Source organism: Molossus molossus, unplaced genomic scaffold (assembly GCF_014108415.1).
Source record: "Molossus molossus isolate mMolMol1 unplaced genomic scaffold, mMolMol1.p scaffold_m16_p_13, whole genome shotgun sequence".
NCBI classification, from domain to species: domain Eukaryota; kingdom Metazoa; phylum Chordata; class Mammalia; order Chiroptera; family Molossidae; genus Molossus; species Molossus molossus.
The window spans coordinates 45,044,345-45,063,390 of record NW_023425348.1 but is presented as its reverse complement, the minus strand read 5'-3'; the positions used below and the strand labels follow the sequence as shown (position 1 = coordinate 45,063,390).

At 38.3% G+C, this 19,046-nt stretch overlaps 1 protein-coding gene across 14 annotated transcripts in view; it reads right to left on the bottom strand.

Moving 5' to 3' along the window:
- Window positions 1–19,046, bottom strand: part of C2CD3 (C2 domain containing 3 centriole elongation regulator) — a 156,216-nt gene that overhangs the window by 75,460 nt on the left and 61,710 nt on the right. For 13 of the 14 annotated variants that reach the window (XM_036258605.1, XM_036258603.1, XM_036258602.1 and 10 more), the window contains 7 exons: window positions 16,113–16,607; window positions 12,894–13,045; window positions 10,286–10,532; window positions 8,341–8,521; window positions 6,993–7,176; window positions 5,272–5,444; window positions 3,580–3,703 (listed from right to left, as the gene is read on the bottom strand). In XM_036258605.1, the coding sequence (XP_036114498.1) occupies window positions 3,580–3,703; window positions 5,272–5,444; window positions 6,993–7,176; window positions 8,341–8,521; window positions 10,286–10,532; window positions 12,894–13,045; window positions 16,113–16,607 (1,556 nt within the window). The remainder of the gene's footprint in view (window positions 1–3,579; window positions 3,704–5,271; window positions 5,445–6,992; window positions 7,177–8,340; window positions 8,522–10,285; window positions 10,533–12,893; window positions 13,046–16,112; window positions 16,608–19,046) is intronic. The other variant, XM_036258608.1, reaches the window with a different exon arrangement.

Sequence of the window (19,046 nt, the reverse complement as noted above, 5' to 3'; positions counted from 1 at the left end):
CTCTCTCTCTCTCTCTCCCCCTCCCTCCCTCCCACTCTATCTGAACAAAAAAAAATAGAAAAATGTCCTTGAGTGAGGATAAAAAAAAAAGAATAATTTGGAATTATACAGATCTGGGTTTGAATTCTGGCTGCACCATTTAATGTGTGATCTCAGACAAGTTATTCAGCTTCTTCCAAGTTTCAGTTTCCTATTTGCTAAAATAAGGATAGCATAAGGACAATAGATACTAAAGATGTGTGTATATTTGGATGATTATTGCAATTTCATTTCTAAAGAAATTAAAGCTAAATGATCATTAATAGTAGACTGGTGTGTGTCCATACCATAGAACACTATAAAATATATATGATGTCTAGAAAGAATGAGATGAAAATAAATCAAATGTTAGCAGTGGCTAAAAAGCAAGGATAATTTGCCCTTGCTGGTTTGGCTCAGCAGTTATAGAGCACTGGCCTGCGGTCCAGAGAGACCCAGGTTTGGTTCCCACTAAGGGCACGTATTTCGGTTGCAGTTTGTCCCCGGCCCTGGTTGGGTCATGTGGGTGGCAGCCACTCGATACGTACATTTCACATCGATGTTTCTCTCGCTCCCTCTCTCTCCCTCTCACTCTATCTGAACAAAAACATGAAAAAATGTCCTCGGGTAAGGATAAAAAAAAAGGATAAATTGCTCTGGCTGGTTTTCTCAGTGGTTAGAGCATCTGCCCTCAGACTGAAGAGTTGTGGGTTCGATTCTCAGTCAAGGGTACGTATCTGGGTTGCAAGTTCAATCCCTGGCCCTGGTTGGGGCCATGAAGGAGGCAACCAATTGATGTTTCTCTCTCTCTCCCCTACGCCCTCCCTTCCACTCTAGCTAATAAATTTTAGAAAAAGAATAAATTATTCATTGTTTTAAAAATTATATTAGATAATACATACAAAGCAGAGAACCTACCTACGGGGAGTGAAAAGACTTTTTTTTTTTGGTAATTTAACTTACCTCTCTCTCTCTCTCTCTAATTTCTATTGAATTTATTGGGGTGACATTGGTTAAATAAAATTATGTAAGTTTTAAGTGTACAATTCCGTAACACATCATCTCTATACTGTCTTGTGTGTTCACCACTCAAACTTAAGTCTTCTTCTGTCACCATTTATCCCCCCTTTACCCTTTTCTACCTCTCCCTATGCCCCTTCTATCTGGTAATTACCATACTGTTATCTGTATCTGTGAGTTTTTCTTTTTCTTTTTTTTTTTTTTGCTTAAACCCTTCACCTTTTTCACACAGCCAGCTAACTAGCTTCCCTTCTGACAGTTGTCAGTCTGTTCTCTGTATCCAATGAACAACAACAAAAAAATCTAACTAACAAAATAGAAAAGCCTTTTTTTTCTTTATGGATTTTAGAGAGAAAGGAAGGGAGAGGAAGAGATAGAAACATCGATGAGAGAGAACACTGACTGGCTGCCTCCTGCATGCCCCCCACTGGGGATTGGGCCCACAAACTGGGCATGTGCCCTGACCGAGAATCGAACCAGCGACCTCTTGGTGCATGGGTCTATGCTCAACCACTGAGCCATATTGGCCGGGCACATGAAGACAATTTATACATGAATAAGTACACACATACTTGGAGGGTATGCTAAATTTTTATTTTTTCCATTAATAGGAATACACAGTTAAAATTAGGAGACCACTGCTACTGACAATGGGAAACCATCAAAAGTTTAAATGTGAGAGTGATATGATTTAAAAAACTGCCGTTGTATCACTTACATTAACAGTAAAATGTTCTTGAGCAATTATTTAAAAAGTCTATTTGGAGAATTTAGTGAGGAAAACTATTAACTAGACTGAACATTTTACCAGCTGTTTCAGCATCAGTCTCACATGGGTAGTAATTCAATTAGTTATTTAGAGACTAGGAAATTAAACGCAAATAATCTGATTCTAAGTTATAAGGGAAAAGGTAAGGAGCACTGGCTTCTTCTTTCTTAAACTCATGTCCAAGTGAACTAGTCTGCAGCAGAAATATGAATTAGTTCTCTTTCTTACTGAGAGCACCTGTTATGTGCTAGAACTACGCTTATGTGGTGGTGGTGGGATTAAAGGACTTCAGTCAGTGTGTGTGACTAGAGGAACCCACAAGCCTAGTAGGAGAAAACTCACGTATGTAAATAATGTAAACAGAGTGATATGTGCTGCAACCAATGTACTCATAGACAAATGACAAAGTACCAATTCTGTCTACACGTAGACATAAAGGAAGGCTGCAAAGAAGCTGCAAAATCTTAAAAGAAAATAGGAGTTTGTTTAGTGGATGAAAGGAAGAATTTTTGAGGCAGAAAGAAGTATGAGCAAAAACCTGAAGGGCGTAAAAAGGGCCAAGCTGTTGTATATAGAAACAGTGCTCCAGGCAGAGAAAATAGCAAGAAAAAGGCCCCAAGAGGAAAATAAGCTTGGTGTGTTCAGAAGCAGCAGACCAGTGGCTGGAGTGGAAAGGGCAGAGTGAAGACAAGCAGGAAGAGATGAGGTCATTAAGATAAGGGGGTCAGGCCCTGGCTCAGCAGTAGCACCCTGGCCCACGAACCAATGAGTCATGGGTTTGATTTAGGCCAAGGGCATGTACCTCAGTTGCAGTTTGTCACTGGCCCTGGTTGGGGTCATGTGGGAGGCAACCAGTCAATGTGTCCTTCTCACGCTGATGTTTCTCTCTCTCCCTTTCTCTCCTTCCCACTCTATCTGAAGATAAACAGAAAAATATCCTTGGGTAAGGATTAAAAAAAATATATTGGGGTCAGATCATGTGGAGTCTTACAGCCATTTTAAGGAGTTTGGCTTTTACTTTGAATGAGATGGAAAGTCACTGGTGGATTTTAAATAGAGGTGTGTCAAGATCTGACTTAAGTTTTCTCAGGATAATTGGCTTCTGTATTGAGAAGAGACTTGAAGGGGAAGGGAATAAGCTAGAAAAAAAGAAGCTGGAACCCAAAGACGGAACATGAGATTATAAAAGAGTTATAATGATTGGTCCTGGCATGTTTTAAGGATGTAGGGTGTGACTGTGGGAATAAGTGCTTAAGTAGGGTTGAGGATAAAGTTGTTGGACAGAGTTAAAAAACTAAATTGCTAATAACAGTTAAAAATAGCAAAGTTTGCAAGTGATTTATTCACTCATATTCTTATATGCTTTCTTAAAGAAAGAAAACAGTAGAGTTTTAGTTAATTAACTGGAAATTGTATACAAGAAAGTTTTGAGTATCTGAGCATCATATATCTTACAGACTGCAATGGGAAAATGTTTGAGAATTACTTTTCTTTTTTCTTTTTTTTATCCTCACCCGAGGACATTTTTCCATTTTTTGTACAGACAGAGTGGGAAGGAGAGAGAGGAAGAGAGAGAGAGGGAAGCATCGACGTGAAAGGGACACATCGAGTGGCTGCCACCCGCATGACCAACCAGGGCCGGGGACAAACTGCAAAAGAGGTACATGCCCTTAGCGGGAACCGAACCCGGGTCTCTCCGGACCGCAGGTGGATGCTCTAACCGCTGAGCCAAACCGGCCAGGGCGAGAATTACTTTTCTAAGGGGGACTTACTTGGCTGCTGCTTGCAGACCACAGGCTCTGATAATCTGGACTGAGATAGAGACAGCTCGGCCAGCAAGAACTCCCTCTGCTGTCCTTAGAGTACGCCTGTACCTCAGGCCCACATCAAGTAAACCTGTAGAATGAGGTCAAAAGGGAAAAAAAAAAGATTAAAAAGGTGGGTTGGAAGAATCTCTGTTTTATCGAGCCCCAAATCCTGGTCAGGAAGGAAGAAGTATAGAATAAACACTATAATCCTATGAATAACGAGCCTTAGCAGTGACAGAATCTATCCATGGTCAGAAACACATTATATTATTGTACTGTATTTCCTATTAATAAAGACTTAACACTAGTTATTATTTCTACTTTATATCTATGAATCTATGACTCAGAGATTCAATTGCCTGCCAAGATTATACAACTATCAAAGGCAAAACTTCCAGATTTTCTAAACTCCTTATTATTTTTACAGACTTGGGAGAGGGAGAAGGAGAGGGAGATAGAAACATTAATGAGAGAGAACATCAATTGGCCACATCCCTGCACTGGGGATTTAGCCCACAATCTGGGCATGTGCTCTGACCAGAAATCAAACTGGCAATTTCTTGGTGCCTGGGTCAGTGCTCAACCACTGAGCCCCACTGGCTCTTTTTAAACCTTTAAAAGGTTTTCTTCATATTCTTCTATTTCTATCACCCTCCTACCACCACCACTTGAAAACACTCTTCACATGCCATCTCTCTCTCTCTCTTTTTTTTAATCCTCACCCGAGGACATTTTTCCATTTTTTGTTCAGGTAGAGTGGGAGGGAGAGAGAGGAACAGAGAGAGAGAGAGAAAGAGAGAAACATCGATGTGAAAGGAACACACTGAGTGGCTGCCACCCACACAACCGACCAGGGCCGGGGACAAACTGCAACAGAGGTACGCGCCCTTAGCGGGAACCGAACCCGGGTCTCTCAGGACCGCAGGCCGACGCTCTAACCGCTGAGCCAAACCGGCCAGGGCTCTCTCTCTCTCTTTTTTTTTAATCCACTGTCCCACTACCACATTTCAGGAAAAGTTTTAAGGGACAACAGAACAAGCTGATCAGTGAGCATCAGGAGGAAATACTCAATCTTAATCATGGCAAGATAAAACCTTTTATTTCACAGACACTCTCCAGCAAGTGTGTATGTAATTTAGGAGACTAATCCTAGTTATCTATTATGTTGTGTACTTGGAGGGTGGGTCATCCCACTGGAACCATTAGGATATAATTCAAAACTTCAAATTCTAATTAATTCTTTCCAACTTTAAATCCTAACCTTCTCCTCCATTACAGTGAATTCCTAGTTCATGCTAATTATAAACCACCAATCCCACTTCTGCTTATGTCACCTAGGAATAATAATGCTCTGAGTATAGCTATATAATACTTAGGATTTAGGCTGCAAGGACTTATTAAACACTGAATTTAATGGTGAAATGAGACAAGCAATATTTATATGGACAGTCTAACGAACTATGCATTTTCTAAAATTGTATGCAAAATTTGCAATGTATAGTCTACACTAATTTTTCTAAGAAAAGATATCTCATAGTTTTCATCAGAATCTTAGAAGGGTGAGTACCACAAAACATGAAGAATCACTAATTTAGAGAGAAAGATATTTATGTATATTGACTTTGAAAGGGAAAGACAAAAACAGTCTTCAATTACCTGATGATTGGTTCCTCAGTTCTTTCCTGTTCTCAAGCCTGGGGGTTAAAGGGAGATTAAAGGTCTGTATTCCCACATCCTCACGGTGCTGCATGGTTACCATGGCACAGATCCTCGATAATGGTAAGGTTCCTTTGGCGACCATCTGGTCTCTCACAATAGGATAATAGTACCTGTAAGCCACAAAAGCACAAGCTATGAGTTGGAATAATTAGGCGGATGAATGATTCAGTCTGCCCTAGGGATCAACTTTCAGTATCTAGGTATCTTTGGAGCCTGATCTGTATTTGTGGTATAAAGCTATGGTTATGTCTGGCTGGATTTATTGCCCATTATGTGGAGGTGGAATCCCATAAATTATTCTGTGTTCAGGACAAATCCCAGCTTCCACAGTCTTTCTGTTTGAGATATGTGCATCTGGCCTGGGCCTTTGGGAGTCATCACTCCTAAAGTATCCATCCTGCAGTAGCAAAGTGGTTCCAGGTAGAACAGTCCCATTCTCTTTTATGTCTTCAGGCCCAAACCCCTTAAATTTGGAGGCGTAATGAGAATCCATTAGTACCTACACTATTTCCCTCTCATCTCAAAACATCCCATTTTTTAAAAATAAGTTTTTATTGATTTTTTTTTAGAGAGAGGAAGGGAGGAAGATAAAAACGTCGATGTGCGAAACATCGATCAGGTGCCTCATGCACACCCCCTCATTGGGGACTGAGCCTGCAATGTGGGTATGTGCCCTTACCAGGAATCAAACTGGGACCTCAATCCACTGAGCCACACCAGAGAGGTAAAATATCCCGTTATTAGATCACAAAGTTATTAAACCTAATTCCACCTGATTCTTTTTAGGAAAAGGTTCTGGCAAGTGGCTGGTACTCTTCCCTACTTCTGTTCTTGGTGCTGCTTCTTGTCTCTTTAAATGTATACTCTCTTGGTCATTTGAGTTGGTTTCTTGGGGGTGGGGATACAAAGAAGAAAGTTGAACATTTGTTTTTTTGTTGTTTTTTTTATAATGACATTGGATAGTTTTTATTGTTGAAAAGTTTATAAAAAATTCCCAATAACACATATTGTGACAATCCTGGCAAACTATGTTTAGAAATAACTTTTTTTTCTTTACTGATTTTAGACAGAGAGAAAGGGGGAGGGAGAGAGAGATAGAAACATTGATGAGAGAGAACATCGACTGGCACCTCCTGCATGCCCGCCTCTGGGAATTTGGCCCACAACCTGAACACTTGTTTTAATGCCATTATTTTCCTGAAAATTACCAAAGTGTGTGACATGAGTGGATTTATATTTTATGACGGCTACTCTTCTCGTGGTGGGAAGAACAGATTACAAAAAGTGAGTCTACAAAACTATTATAGTAATTTAGGCATAATATGATGTAGGCCTGAACTAAATAAAACAGTAAGATAATCAGAAAAAGGTGACTAATACATTTGAGAGACACTAGGAGGTAAAACTGATAGAATTTTACTTATAATTGTAAGTAGTGGTTAGAAGTATAAGGTATAACTGCTCCCAAGAGCCTAATAATTCAACAGATTTCAATAAAATCTGGACACACATCACTAACAAACACAGTAATATAAAAAAAAAAAAAGGGCAGAACGGACTGCTTAGTTTCCTTAAATTCAACCTAGATTGGTTATGGGAAGTATGCTCTATGCTTGTGTATTCCCTTCCTAGGCACAGGATTGAGTTCTCCACACTACCTGCACCAGATTTCAAAGTGGACTCCATTTCCAGGCACAAGTGCTTGTGCAGAAAAGGCACTGAGGAGGAGCCTTTGCACTGGAACTTCAGTTGGCAATAGGAGAGAGTGATGGTGCTCACTATTAAAGATGGGGTCTGGAACACAGAGTGTGGTTGCAGATCTGAAAGGCTTCAGAGTGATTCCTTTGGAAAAGAAAAGCAATTCAGAATAATCCAAGATATCATTTAGTGTTTCATATGTAGTGAGATAATATGTCAATGTTCAATATTATTCAATTTCGTCCTCACAATATTCCTACAAAGAAAGCAAAGCAGGTATTATTACTCCTATTTCACAGATGAAGATAAGGTCTTAGAACTAGTCGATCACAGACCTGGAACCAGAATCTATATTTTCAGACTGTTAGCCCTATTAAGGCCCATTTCCCTAGCAGCTATGATACCTAAGGTCTCATCATAATACAGAAGAAAAAGATCCCTTTATTGGTGGACAATGAATAAGGGTTCCAATTTCTCCACATCTTTGCCAACACTTAACTAGTCTTTTTCTTTCTTCTTTTCTTAAAACTATAGTGTATGTGGTGGTATCTTGTGGTGTTTTATTTATTTTTATTAATCCTCACTCAAGGACATTCCAGTTTTTGTTCAGATAGAGTGGGGAGGGAGAGAGAGAGAGAAATATCGACGTGAAAGGGACATATCGAGTGGTTGCCACCCTCACTTTTGCCCTGACCGGTTTGGCTCAGCAATTAAGAGTGTTGGCCCATGAACCAAAGAGTCGTGGGTTCAATTCCAGTCAAGGGCACGTATCCCGGTTGTGGTTCGTCCCCAGCCCTGGTCGGGGTTGTGTGGGAGGCAACCAGTTGATGTGTCTCTCTCACACTGATGTTTCTCTCTCTCCCTCCCTCCTACTCTATCTGAAGATAAATACAAAAATGTCTTCAGGTGAGGATTAAAAAGATAAAATAAAAATAAAGACTTTATAGAATATAACTTCCATGGATAATGAGGATCAACTGCATGTTTATAGATGCAAGAGTGAGTACTCATGTAAATGATATAAGATGGGACATGACGTAAATAATTGATGGATCTAAGTAAAAGGTATACAGAAGTTCTTTATACTATTTTTGCAAATTTTCCATAAATTTGAAGTCAAATCAAAATAAAAAGTTACAAAAATTTTTAAGAAAAGTAAAATAAACACTTAGCCTATCTCCTGTAGTGCACAGGAAAGACTTGAAACATTGAGGAACACAAAATTCACTCAGGAAAAAAAAAAAATTCCTACATATATCCAATAAGAGAATTATACAAGAATGAGAAGGCCTAATGTCCCAAACCTACCATTTTCAAGGAACTCAGGTCCTTTTAGCATACTGGCCTGTGAGTCTTGAACTGGAAAGTAGTATTGAACATAACAATCGGCTTCTCCCCAGACTGTTGCCTGAAGGGGGACTAGCCCTTTAACCTTGTCTACATGGAGCTCAAAGTGGTGCTCCATCAATCCATTTCCTTGGTCTTCTACCTATTAAACAAAAGAGAGAGAGAGATACTGGTGAGATTTAAAGAGTAACTTGCTTAGAATATTCTTGCTTCTCTATGAAGTCTGAGTACAGATGAAGAAATAAGCATAATTAATTGGCCTATACTAAAAGAGATACTTAATTTTCATGTGTATAAATCTCACAAATGATCTTAGTAATCAGATCAACCTGGATTTATTTTAGACTGTGAGACTGGGTTAATACTATGAAATCCATAAATATAATCCAGTACACTAATGAAATAAAGAAAAAACACATGATTATCTCAATAAAAGCTAAAAAGGCATTTGATAAAATTTAACATCTATTACTAATTCTCAGTACACTTAAGAATACAAGGCTATTTCCTTAATAAAATACAGAATATACACTTGAAGCAAACAGGTATTAGTTTACTTAATTACTATTTTTAATGAAGTTAGGAATAATATCAAAACTGTTTGTTAGTGGTAAGGACTACTTGGGTAGGTAGTGAATACACTGTTACTGAAGGTACTTCTACTAATAATTATGTAGTTACTGCTTACCAAGAGCCAGGCACTCTATTAAGCCCTTCACTTACACTAGCTAATTTAACATGCATAGCTATTAACAGTGGAACCAGGGTTCGAATCCAGGTAGTCTGATTCCAGAGCCAAAGTTCTTTACCTCTATTCTATACAGCTTCAGCAGACACTAGGTAACTGATTACTGGGAATATTCAAAGACAGAATTCAGGTCTAAGATAAGGGCCAGACTGTATGATTTATACATATTTAACATTCAATAAATTTGGGACAGAGATTGCATTAGGTCTTTGCTTTGAAATCTAAAAACACATGTTAGTGATACCTGCTCCAAAACCTTCCTTAAAGGAAACAGAACACTTACAATTTGATCTCCCAGAGAAGAAAAATATAGGAAACAAACAAACAACCTCTCCAAATTATAGTACCTACTTAATTTGGCCATACAGTATTATAGTAATTTAATAATTCAATTCTGCAGATGCTGAACTGGATGAGGGACTTAGGAATGTAAGAGAAAAAACAACTGTTATTTGTTGATATCCAACATTTCAAGGACTTTTGTGCTCAGAGTGAATAACACTGCAATGTGAGGGTCATGTAACACCTAAGACGACCTGGGAATATAGGTGACTTTGTGATTTTATGTCATTTTAAAATAAAACACTACTGTCTATTGATAAACACTAATATATAATAAAAGCAGAAAGTTTAGAGTTCATAACAAATAAACAATAACCTACTAATAGATACTTTCCTAATAGTTTTTTCTTTTTTTATCCTCACTTTAAATTGAGATTATTTTTTTAGGGCAGCTAAGGTTCATCCTAATATTTTAAAAAGGCAAGTAAGTTAGTAAATTAGAGGATTAAGATCTGGTTGTCCAATTAGATTTTCTTTATAAATTCAAGGAGCTCAGAGGGAACACAGGCATCCATTTAAACCATAAAAGAAAAATAGCAATGATTCCTTTGATCTATAGCAAGCAATGAAGTACAAGTATGTTCTTTTGTTAAGCCTTTCACTACTAAAATAAGGATTTAAGGAAATGGTTTCACTAAAACATGCAAGATAAAATGAGATTATGTACTTAAATATTGCTAAGAGAGTAGATCTAAGTATTCTCACCACACACACACAAAGGTAACTAGGTAAAGTGACGGATATGTTAATTAGCTTGATTGACTGTGATAATCATTTCACAATACGTATAAACACAATCAAGTGTTCAGTCACTACCATAGCAATGGATGCTTTAGATGGCTGGTCCAGTAAATGAGCTGGCCTAGGGCTGAAGGGAGGAAGTGTTCCTCCTTCATTCTTTAATCTTTGTAGTGCTATTATTTGATCTGAAGAACCCATAGCTAAAAAGACTCGAAGACTCCCGTTTTGCTGGCCTGAGAACACATCAATCACAGGCATGTAGCTGTCAACGGCAACAACTGGGTACTGAGCATCAAGCAGCATGCGAGAAATCTTGGGATCTCTAAATGGAAAGAAATTGTACATGAGCAAATAACAATCATCAATCACTCATAGTTGCTTCATTTCTTGGCTTGTTTTCTCAGTTTGTTAACAATGGATCTACAACTAGAAAAGTAATGGTGGTTTAAGAAAACATATGATTCTATCCATAACCCATCAAATAAAAATTACCAGGCAGGGTCTGGCCAGGTGGCTCAGTTGATTGGAGTGTTGTCCCACACACCAAAAGTTGTGGGTTTGATTCCCGGTCAGGACTATGTTGTGAATTTGATCCCCTTATCCCTGGTTGGGGTGCATTCAGAAAGCAACCAATGTTTCTCTCTCACATGGATGTTTCTCTCTCTCTCCCCCCACCTTGCTCTCTCTCTAAAAATCAATGAACATATCCTTGGGTGAGGATTTTTTAAAAAATTACCAGGCAGTTAAGTTCCAAATATAGCAATTTGAGGGCAGAGAATGTGTCTGATTTATCTTGGTATCATCGTGATCTGAAACCCAGTGTTTAGGATTGAGCACAATCTCAGTATAGGCTAGTTGGATTGCATTACTTTACAGGTAGGCAGTGTGGTCAATTAAAAAAAGTATGGACTTTGGAGTCTGGCAGTTAAAATTTGGTTAATATTACCAATGATACCATCTACTGAGTGGTTACTCTGTGATAAGTACTTTATAGAGTTTCTATAATCCTTCTAACACTGCAACGGTTGATATTATCCACTATCAACAGATAATAAAAAAGTACAAGTGCTCTTCATTACACCATGCTGGGTCTTAGCTCCATCCCTTACTTGCTGTATGACACTAAGTAATCAATTTAACCTTTCTGTTTCCTCATCTGCAAAATGTAGGTAACAAAACTTCCATCAAAAGGCTGTTGTTATGAGTAAACTGAGGTAATAAATATAAAATACCAACTATGATGCTTGGTATATTTAGGTAAGTGCACAATTACTGGTACCTAGTATTGTTTTATGCTCTCTCTCAGCAGAGATAATGGGGTCTAATGAAATGAGAAGAAAAGGGGAATACCAGACCAAACTAATATCACAACTAAAAAAGGGGGAAAAAAGCCCAGTCTTCAGTTGGCAGTGGCATCCATGATTCCAGCAGTACTCCTTAGCCTGGCTATCCTTTCCACTGTTAGCATCTTAAGTATTTAACCATTCACAGAAGGCTTACTCATTTATTTTCTCACTGGATTCTCACAATTGCTCCAAGAAGGAAATAGATGATCTGTCCCCATACTCATTTTACAGATGATAAAAAGAAAGCCAATGAGGTTTTCTTCTTCAAATTAAAGGACACGTTTCCTCATTTGTAAAATGGGGATAATGATAATACCTCCTGCAGTTATAGAAAGGTTCACATGAGATAGTGCCCATAACAGTGTTCTTTGTAAAATATAAAACACAACATTTAAAATACAGATCCATGAGAAGGCTGTTAGGAAAGAGGTCAGGGTTAAAATAATTAAAAATCAGTACCTTGAATCAAAACAGAAAATGAACAGTGTGTACTGAAGATAGAAATTGCCTTCAGCCCTGGCCGGTTTGGCTCGGCAGTTAGAGCGTCAGCTTGTGGTCCAGAGATACTCGGGTTAGGTTCCCGCCAAGGGCGCATACTGCGGTTGCAGTTTGTCCCCAGCCCTGGGTGGGTCATGCGAGAGGCAGCCACTCGATGTGTCCCTTTCACGTCGATGTTTCTCTCTCTCTTTCTCTCCAGCTCTATGTGAACAAAGAATAGAAAAATGTCCTCGGGTGAGGATAAAAAAAAAAAGAAATTGCCTTCAGATACATCAATACCCCATCTAGGTGTTGGATGGTGACAAGTGAGGCACAGTAATCAAATCTGAAGGTCTAAAAGACAATACTCAGTATAGAAATCTTGCAAATAGCTGATGCAAACAACACAAGTTTTGTGACAGAAAGATAAACCATTAGTTTTGAGACGTGATAACCTTTTGCAGCTCAACTTCGTGGTGAACAGAGTGGTCTTTAGAGCCAGGCTCTCTGGGTTCTAATCTATTCTACTATTTGTGATATGTATGACATGTTATTTAACTTCTTTGTGCCTCTGTTGACTCATTAGTAAAATAGGAAAAATAAAAGTTACCTGCTTCAGAGGATTGTGAGGATTAAATGACTCGATGGGGTAAAGTTCTTAAAATAAGACCTGAAAAATGGTAAGTAGTACCTGTAAGACTGCTTTACCATAGGAGAAAGAGCAGAAACTATGATGAAATTAAAAAAAGTACTCCAAGGAATTACAGGACTAGCCATGTTTGCAAACCAAAAGAATTCCTCTTCAGTCCATACAAGATTAAAGATGTAAAATAAAGAACACTTCAAAAGATTCTATTTACTTGAATGACATGTAAAACTGATGGAGGGGGAGTTTCACCAGCCCGAGCAGCTTGTCCTGTCCTGGGCTCCGCACCTTGTTCCAAATTTCAATTACCATCACATTATTCTTAAGTCTTTCCAAGTATTTGGGAGACAGAGAGACAGGAATCACCTGGGGAGAGGAACAACAAAAAACAAAAATCAAAGCCCACATCTGAAACAAAATAATTAATTTATACTTTTATTCAACACACATTTACTGAAATCCTACTGTGTGCCTTGCACAGTGCTAGGAGCTAAAGACATTAAAATAAAATCCAACTTACATCTTCAGTCTGAAGTCGCAGTCTGGTGTCAGAGACCAACATATATAAAGGCTAAATACAAAAAATGGCATGAGTTCTCTAATGATAAAGCTCATATAGAGGGGGCTTCAGGGACACAGAGAGAAAGTTGTCAGACATGTCAATCATGGTACCTGTCAAGCTTATTCAATCTTCATAAGGCAAAATGACCCAGTTGTAAACCCCTGCAATAGAAATGACTACTAACTGGACAAGCGTTGAGCACCTGATCAAAGGGCAGCTGGTTGGGTGGTAAGGCCCAGTGCAAAAAGCTCTGCCCAATAGGTGATATGGTAAATAGGCCAATTGTTCATCTGGATTTTTGGTGCAAAATTACTCCAGAATTGGCCAGCCAGCTGTCATTTGAAAGAAAAAAGAAAAATCACAAAGAGAACCAGAGCTCCAGAGTCAAGAGCAGGTCAATCAAAGTAATGATAGGATCAAGGGCCCCTTGATTTGAAGGAACCCAACCTCAGAACAACTGTAACAGCAAAGGAGAGAGAAACCCTAGTGATGAAACCAATAGAAAACACAAGAGGCAAAAGGGTGAAATCAGAAGGGCAGACAACCAGAACAGATCTACTTTTGTATTCATCTAAGAAACTCCAATTACATAAAGTATCTTGAGCACATTTCTGTTCCCTGAAACCCAAAATAGATACATATATATAAAGAAATAAAAGTAGAACACATCAAACTACTATAAACAGGGAGATTTTAGAAAGAGCTTATGGGAGAAAGTAAACCTAAATCTTAAGGATAAGCAGGAGTTAAGTAGTACAAAAAGCTCTGCCTAATGGGAGTCATGAAAATTGAGAAAAAAATTCCAGGCAGAAGCACATACAAAGACACAGAGGTACGAAAAAGGAATATTCAGCAAACTGCAAGTAGCTGAGCATAGCTAGACCATCCAGTATGAAGGGAAGAGTGGAGTGAAAACTGGAGAGTAAAAACTGGAGAGTGAAAACTGGAGAGTGAAAACTGGACAGTTCTTAAGGGGTCTTTGTAGTTAAAACTAAGAATTTGAAGGCCATGAGGAAGACTGAAAGGCTTGAAGCAGAGGAGTAAAATATTCAGGTTAGTGTTTCAGAGGTACATAGAAGAAGGAATGAACAGAGAATGAGCAGAAACAGGTGGAACAGTCTAAGGACTATTTAGGATGAGCATAGGGTCCTGAATGAAAGCAATGGCAATGAAGTGAAGATAAGAGGATTTATTCCAGAGATAATTAAGTTTGCAGCATCTATTGGACTTGGTGAGTAATTATGTAAGAAAGAGTCAACTTTTAGGTTCTAGTTGGGTTTCTGAGTAAATTATAATATGAATTAGGGCAGACAGGAGGAAGAAAAACAGATTTAATAAGAAGAATAAATTTAGATTTGGACACATTTGAATTCCTTCTTTCATGTACCCATCTTTAAAAAAATTTTTTTGTTTCTTTATTGATTTGAGAGAAAGAGGAAGGGAAAGGGAGAGACAGAAACATTGATGAGAGAGAACATCGACTGGCCGCCTCCCCCACTGGGGATCGGGCCCACAACCTAGGCATGTGCCCTGACCTGGAATTGAACCAGTGACCTCTTGGTGCATGAGTCGAAGCTCAACCACCGAGCCACACCTGCCAGACTTATGTACACATCTTTACTGAATACTTGTGATATGCCAGGTTGTTAGGTGCCACGTATAAAATGCTTCTGAGGCATCCAGGTGGTGACAAATTGCAGGCAGTTAGACACAGAGGTCTGAAATTAGAGGGGAATGTCTGGCCTACAAAGAAGTGTGGATTTGGAAGCCATCTTCATGCAAATGAGAGTTAAAGCTATGGGAGTATGGTGACTGTGGAGAAAAGAAGGTTGGTTAGGAAGAATTTAAAGAATAGAATAATGAATAGGAGCAGCAATAATTAAAGATAAAAGAGAGAAGTGTTGGTGTCACCACTCTTTTCCTACTGGCTCATTAACTATAAAAGGACAGTTGTTATGCCAGGAAGAAAATAAGAGAACAGAATTACAAAAATTGAGAAAGAAAAGTAAACATTAGCATGAAATTCTACAGAGAAATAAAGTAAAATGAGTATTGAAATAAGTGGAGGAATAAATCAGAGTGAGAAAAAAAAATAAGTAAATAAAAAGATAAAGGAGGGATTGGAGAAACAGAAAGAAAAAGGGGAAGTTTAACGGATAAAGTCCTGGAAGAAGCAGCAAGGTACAGAACTCAGAATTCAGGCAAAAGAAATAGTGGGGACTGTGGTACATGTACACAATGGAATACTATGCAGCTGTAAGAAAGAAAGATCTCTTATCCTTTGAGATAGCATGGAAGGACCTGAAGAGTATTATGCTATGCAAAACAAGCCAAGCAGAGAGACAAGTATCACATGATCTCACTTATTTGTGGAATATAATGAACTAAACAAACTGCTGAACAAAATTAACATAGAGGTGGGGTACAGACTGACAGGCCTCAGAGGAGGAGGGGTTTGTGGGGGCAGAGATAAACCACAGAACTTGCATGCATGTATGCATGACCAATGAGCATGGACAACAAAGCTGGGGATGGGGTGGGGGGGGGAAGGGGAGGAGGGTGTCAATGGGAGAAAAATGAGAAACATCTATAACAAAAATAAATTAATATATAAAAAATTAAATAAAAAAAAGAAATAGTGGGGAACTGAGACAGAAGAGATAGAAAGATACAAAAAGTTTGAAAATATCTTTTTCTCTTTCCACCTAATAGTGGGACTTCAACTACACACAAGAAAATTATAAAAGGTCCCTCCCAGTCTGAACATTCTAGATTTCTTCTACAGTGGCATTATGATTTGGGAAACATACCTGTCTCCCACCCACATACATCCCTAATTGATATGAAATATTAAGATATGTATAAAGTTACCTGAGAAAAGTTAAAGACTGGTTGTGTTGTACCCCATGCAATGACAGATCTCGTGACTTCCTCTGTGCTGAAGAGTTTGCAATTTAAATAAACATTGCATGGTGGTTGTTTCTCAGATTCTCCAGTAAAGAAATCTTTTCCATCTGGCACCATCAACAGCACATGCAACAGCAAATCACTGTCCTTGGCTGACCCATTTGTCTGATTTACTAAATTGTGAGAAGCTGGCATAACCACGAAGGTTGAAGGATTTGGTGCAACACGGCTTGGTGGTGTTGGGTTGGGGAGCATCAAATTCTGTTCTTCCTCTGCAGTTTCTTCATAAACTTGATTTAGGCTCTGTGAATTTTTGGTACAGGTAACATGTTTGCTAGGTTCTAGTAGTTTCTTATCTGGGCTTGTAAGAGCAGAAAGTGGGGTATGCTGGGTGCTACTATTTAACTTAGTCTTAACACCAGTGAAATCCTTGTTATCTATAACAAGCTCCACAGTTACCTATAGAACACAAAAGAAAGAGCATTAGTAGGAATCTCTTCTAGAATCAGAACCAGAATTTTGGAGCTGGATGTAGCAGCAGTGGATTGTTAGGAAATAAATTAATTCATCCACAAATACCATAACAGTGAAAACATAAGTAGACTGCATATACATTGCCTTATTAGAATTAAGAAAAGCTAGGCAGATAGTTTATCAATAATATAAGATAAATTATCTTGTGCTAGAAAATAAAGACACATTCAGAAAAGGATGGAGACATATTTTAAGGATACAAAATCCAGTTGAAGGAGCTCCCACTGGCCAAATCTGGGACTATTTATGCATCAAAATGAGTAATAGTAATGGATTACAACCAACTGAATAATGTAAGAATCCATGAGTCCATACCAATATAAGCAAATATGGGAGAAAGGCCAACTCTTCTGGATAGTAGAATGCCAATTAATAAATGTAAAAGGAATGGTGGAGTTAAGGTAGAGTTAAAAAATCATCATTTTTTAATCATCACAGTAAAAAATGATTCAGAAAAAACCCAGTGGAGGATATTCTACAAAATAACTGGCCTTACTTTAAAAAAATATCAAAGTACTGAAAGACAAAGAAGGGCTGTAGAACTGTTTCAGACTAGAGGAGATTAGAGAGACAGAATATTAAATGCAATGGATGATCTTGGACCAGAAGAAAAAAAAAATGCTACAAAGGGAAGTACTGGCACAATTGGTGAAATTTGAGTATGGATTATAGCTAGAATACAGTATCATTTTTAAGTTAATTTTAAAAATAACTATACAGTATTATGCATGATAAAGCCTTTGTTCTCAGGAAATACACACCAGAGTTAAGGGGAAAAGAGACATGATGTCTGTAACAGAACCTCAAATAGTTCAGAAAAAAAATTGTGTATGTGTATGTAGAGGAGAGGGAGACAAAAAGGAGAAAGAGAGAAAGAGAGAAAGAAGAGGTAGACAGACACGATAAAGCAAATGTGACAAATGTCAATAATTGGTGAGTCTAGGAAAAGGGTATGTAAGTTCTTTGTACTATTTTTGCAATTTTTCTCTAAGTCTGAAATTATTTTTAAAAAGTTAAAAATATTAGGTAAAAGAAGATGCAAGAGAAATGATGAAGAATAAAAGTGGTCACTATTATGAGACTGAATTACTAAATAAAAAGGGAACTTGCTATTTCTTTTATTTAAAAACCAGAGCAAAATTTTTTTGCTCTGCTGAATCTAAACAGCAATCTATCCAGAATAAAACTTCTCTCAAGAGACAAGATAAAACCAATTTCTAGTCCATCAATTCTATTTTTACCCCTTTCTGATTTTAAACCTTGCAGGCCAAAATAAACTAGGCAAGCAAGAAAATAAAACTTTGATAGCAGAAGAGTAACGTGATGTTAATTTTTTTGCAATGATAATCATATAAGTTTTTAAAACTAAATGGTATTATTATTAAGACCCGGAAGAGGGCAGACAGGGCATGAAAAGCAAGAACAAAAGCATGGAGGCATGATACCTTAGCAAGTCTTTACATAATTTGACATAGCTCCTGGTAGGAAAGCTGCAAAAGAGGCGGCTTCAGTGGTAGGCTGGGGTCACTGGTGTGCCCTGTATTTTATCCTTTGGGTGATGAGCGGCCATGGAAAAGTTTTAAGTATGGCTCTGATGATTTTATGTTATTTTATTTTTTTAAATATGTTTTTATTGAATTTTAGAGAGAGAGGAAGGGAGAGAGAGATAAAAACATCAATGTGAGAAAAAGAGATCTATTGGCTGCCTCCTGCACACCCCCTACCAGGCATGTGCCCTGAGGAGGAATTGAACTGGGACCTCTCAGTCCATGGGAGGTCAATCCACTGAGCCACACAGGCCTGACTGGTTCTGATGATTTTTTTATTTTATTTTATTTTTTTTATCCTCACCTGAGGACATTTTTCCATTTTTTGTTCAGGTAGAGTGGGAGGGAGAGAGAGGAACAGAGAGAGAGAGAGAGAGAAACATCGATGTGAAAGGAACACATCGAGTGGCTGCCACCTGCACAACTGTCCAGGGCTGGGGACAAACTGCAACCGAGGTACGCTCCCTTAGCGGGAACCGAACCCGGGTCTCTCAGGACTGCAGGCCGACACTCTAACCGCTGAACCAAACCGGCCAGGGCCGATTTTAAAAGCTTACCAGGACAAGCCACACATTCAAATTCTGCCACCTAAGAAATTCTGATGCTTCTGAATACAAGGAAAGAACCTTCCAATGAATGAATACATCAGAATTCATTCACCAGGCACAAACTCAGTCAATACTCTACCCCAAGCCATCAATTATCTCTTTTCTGAACTAACCCAACAACCTTCCCATTACTCCTCTTACCCCCTTCAGTCTATTTTCCACACAGTAATCTTTTAAAATGTAAATCAGAAGTTATTCTCATGCTTCAA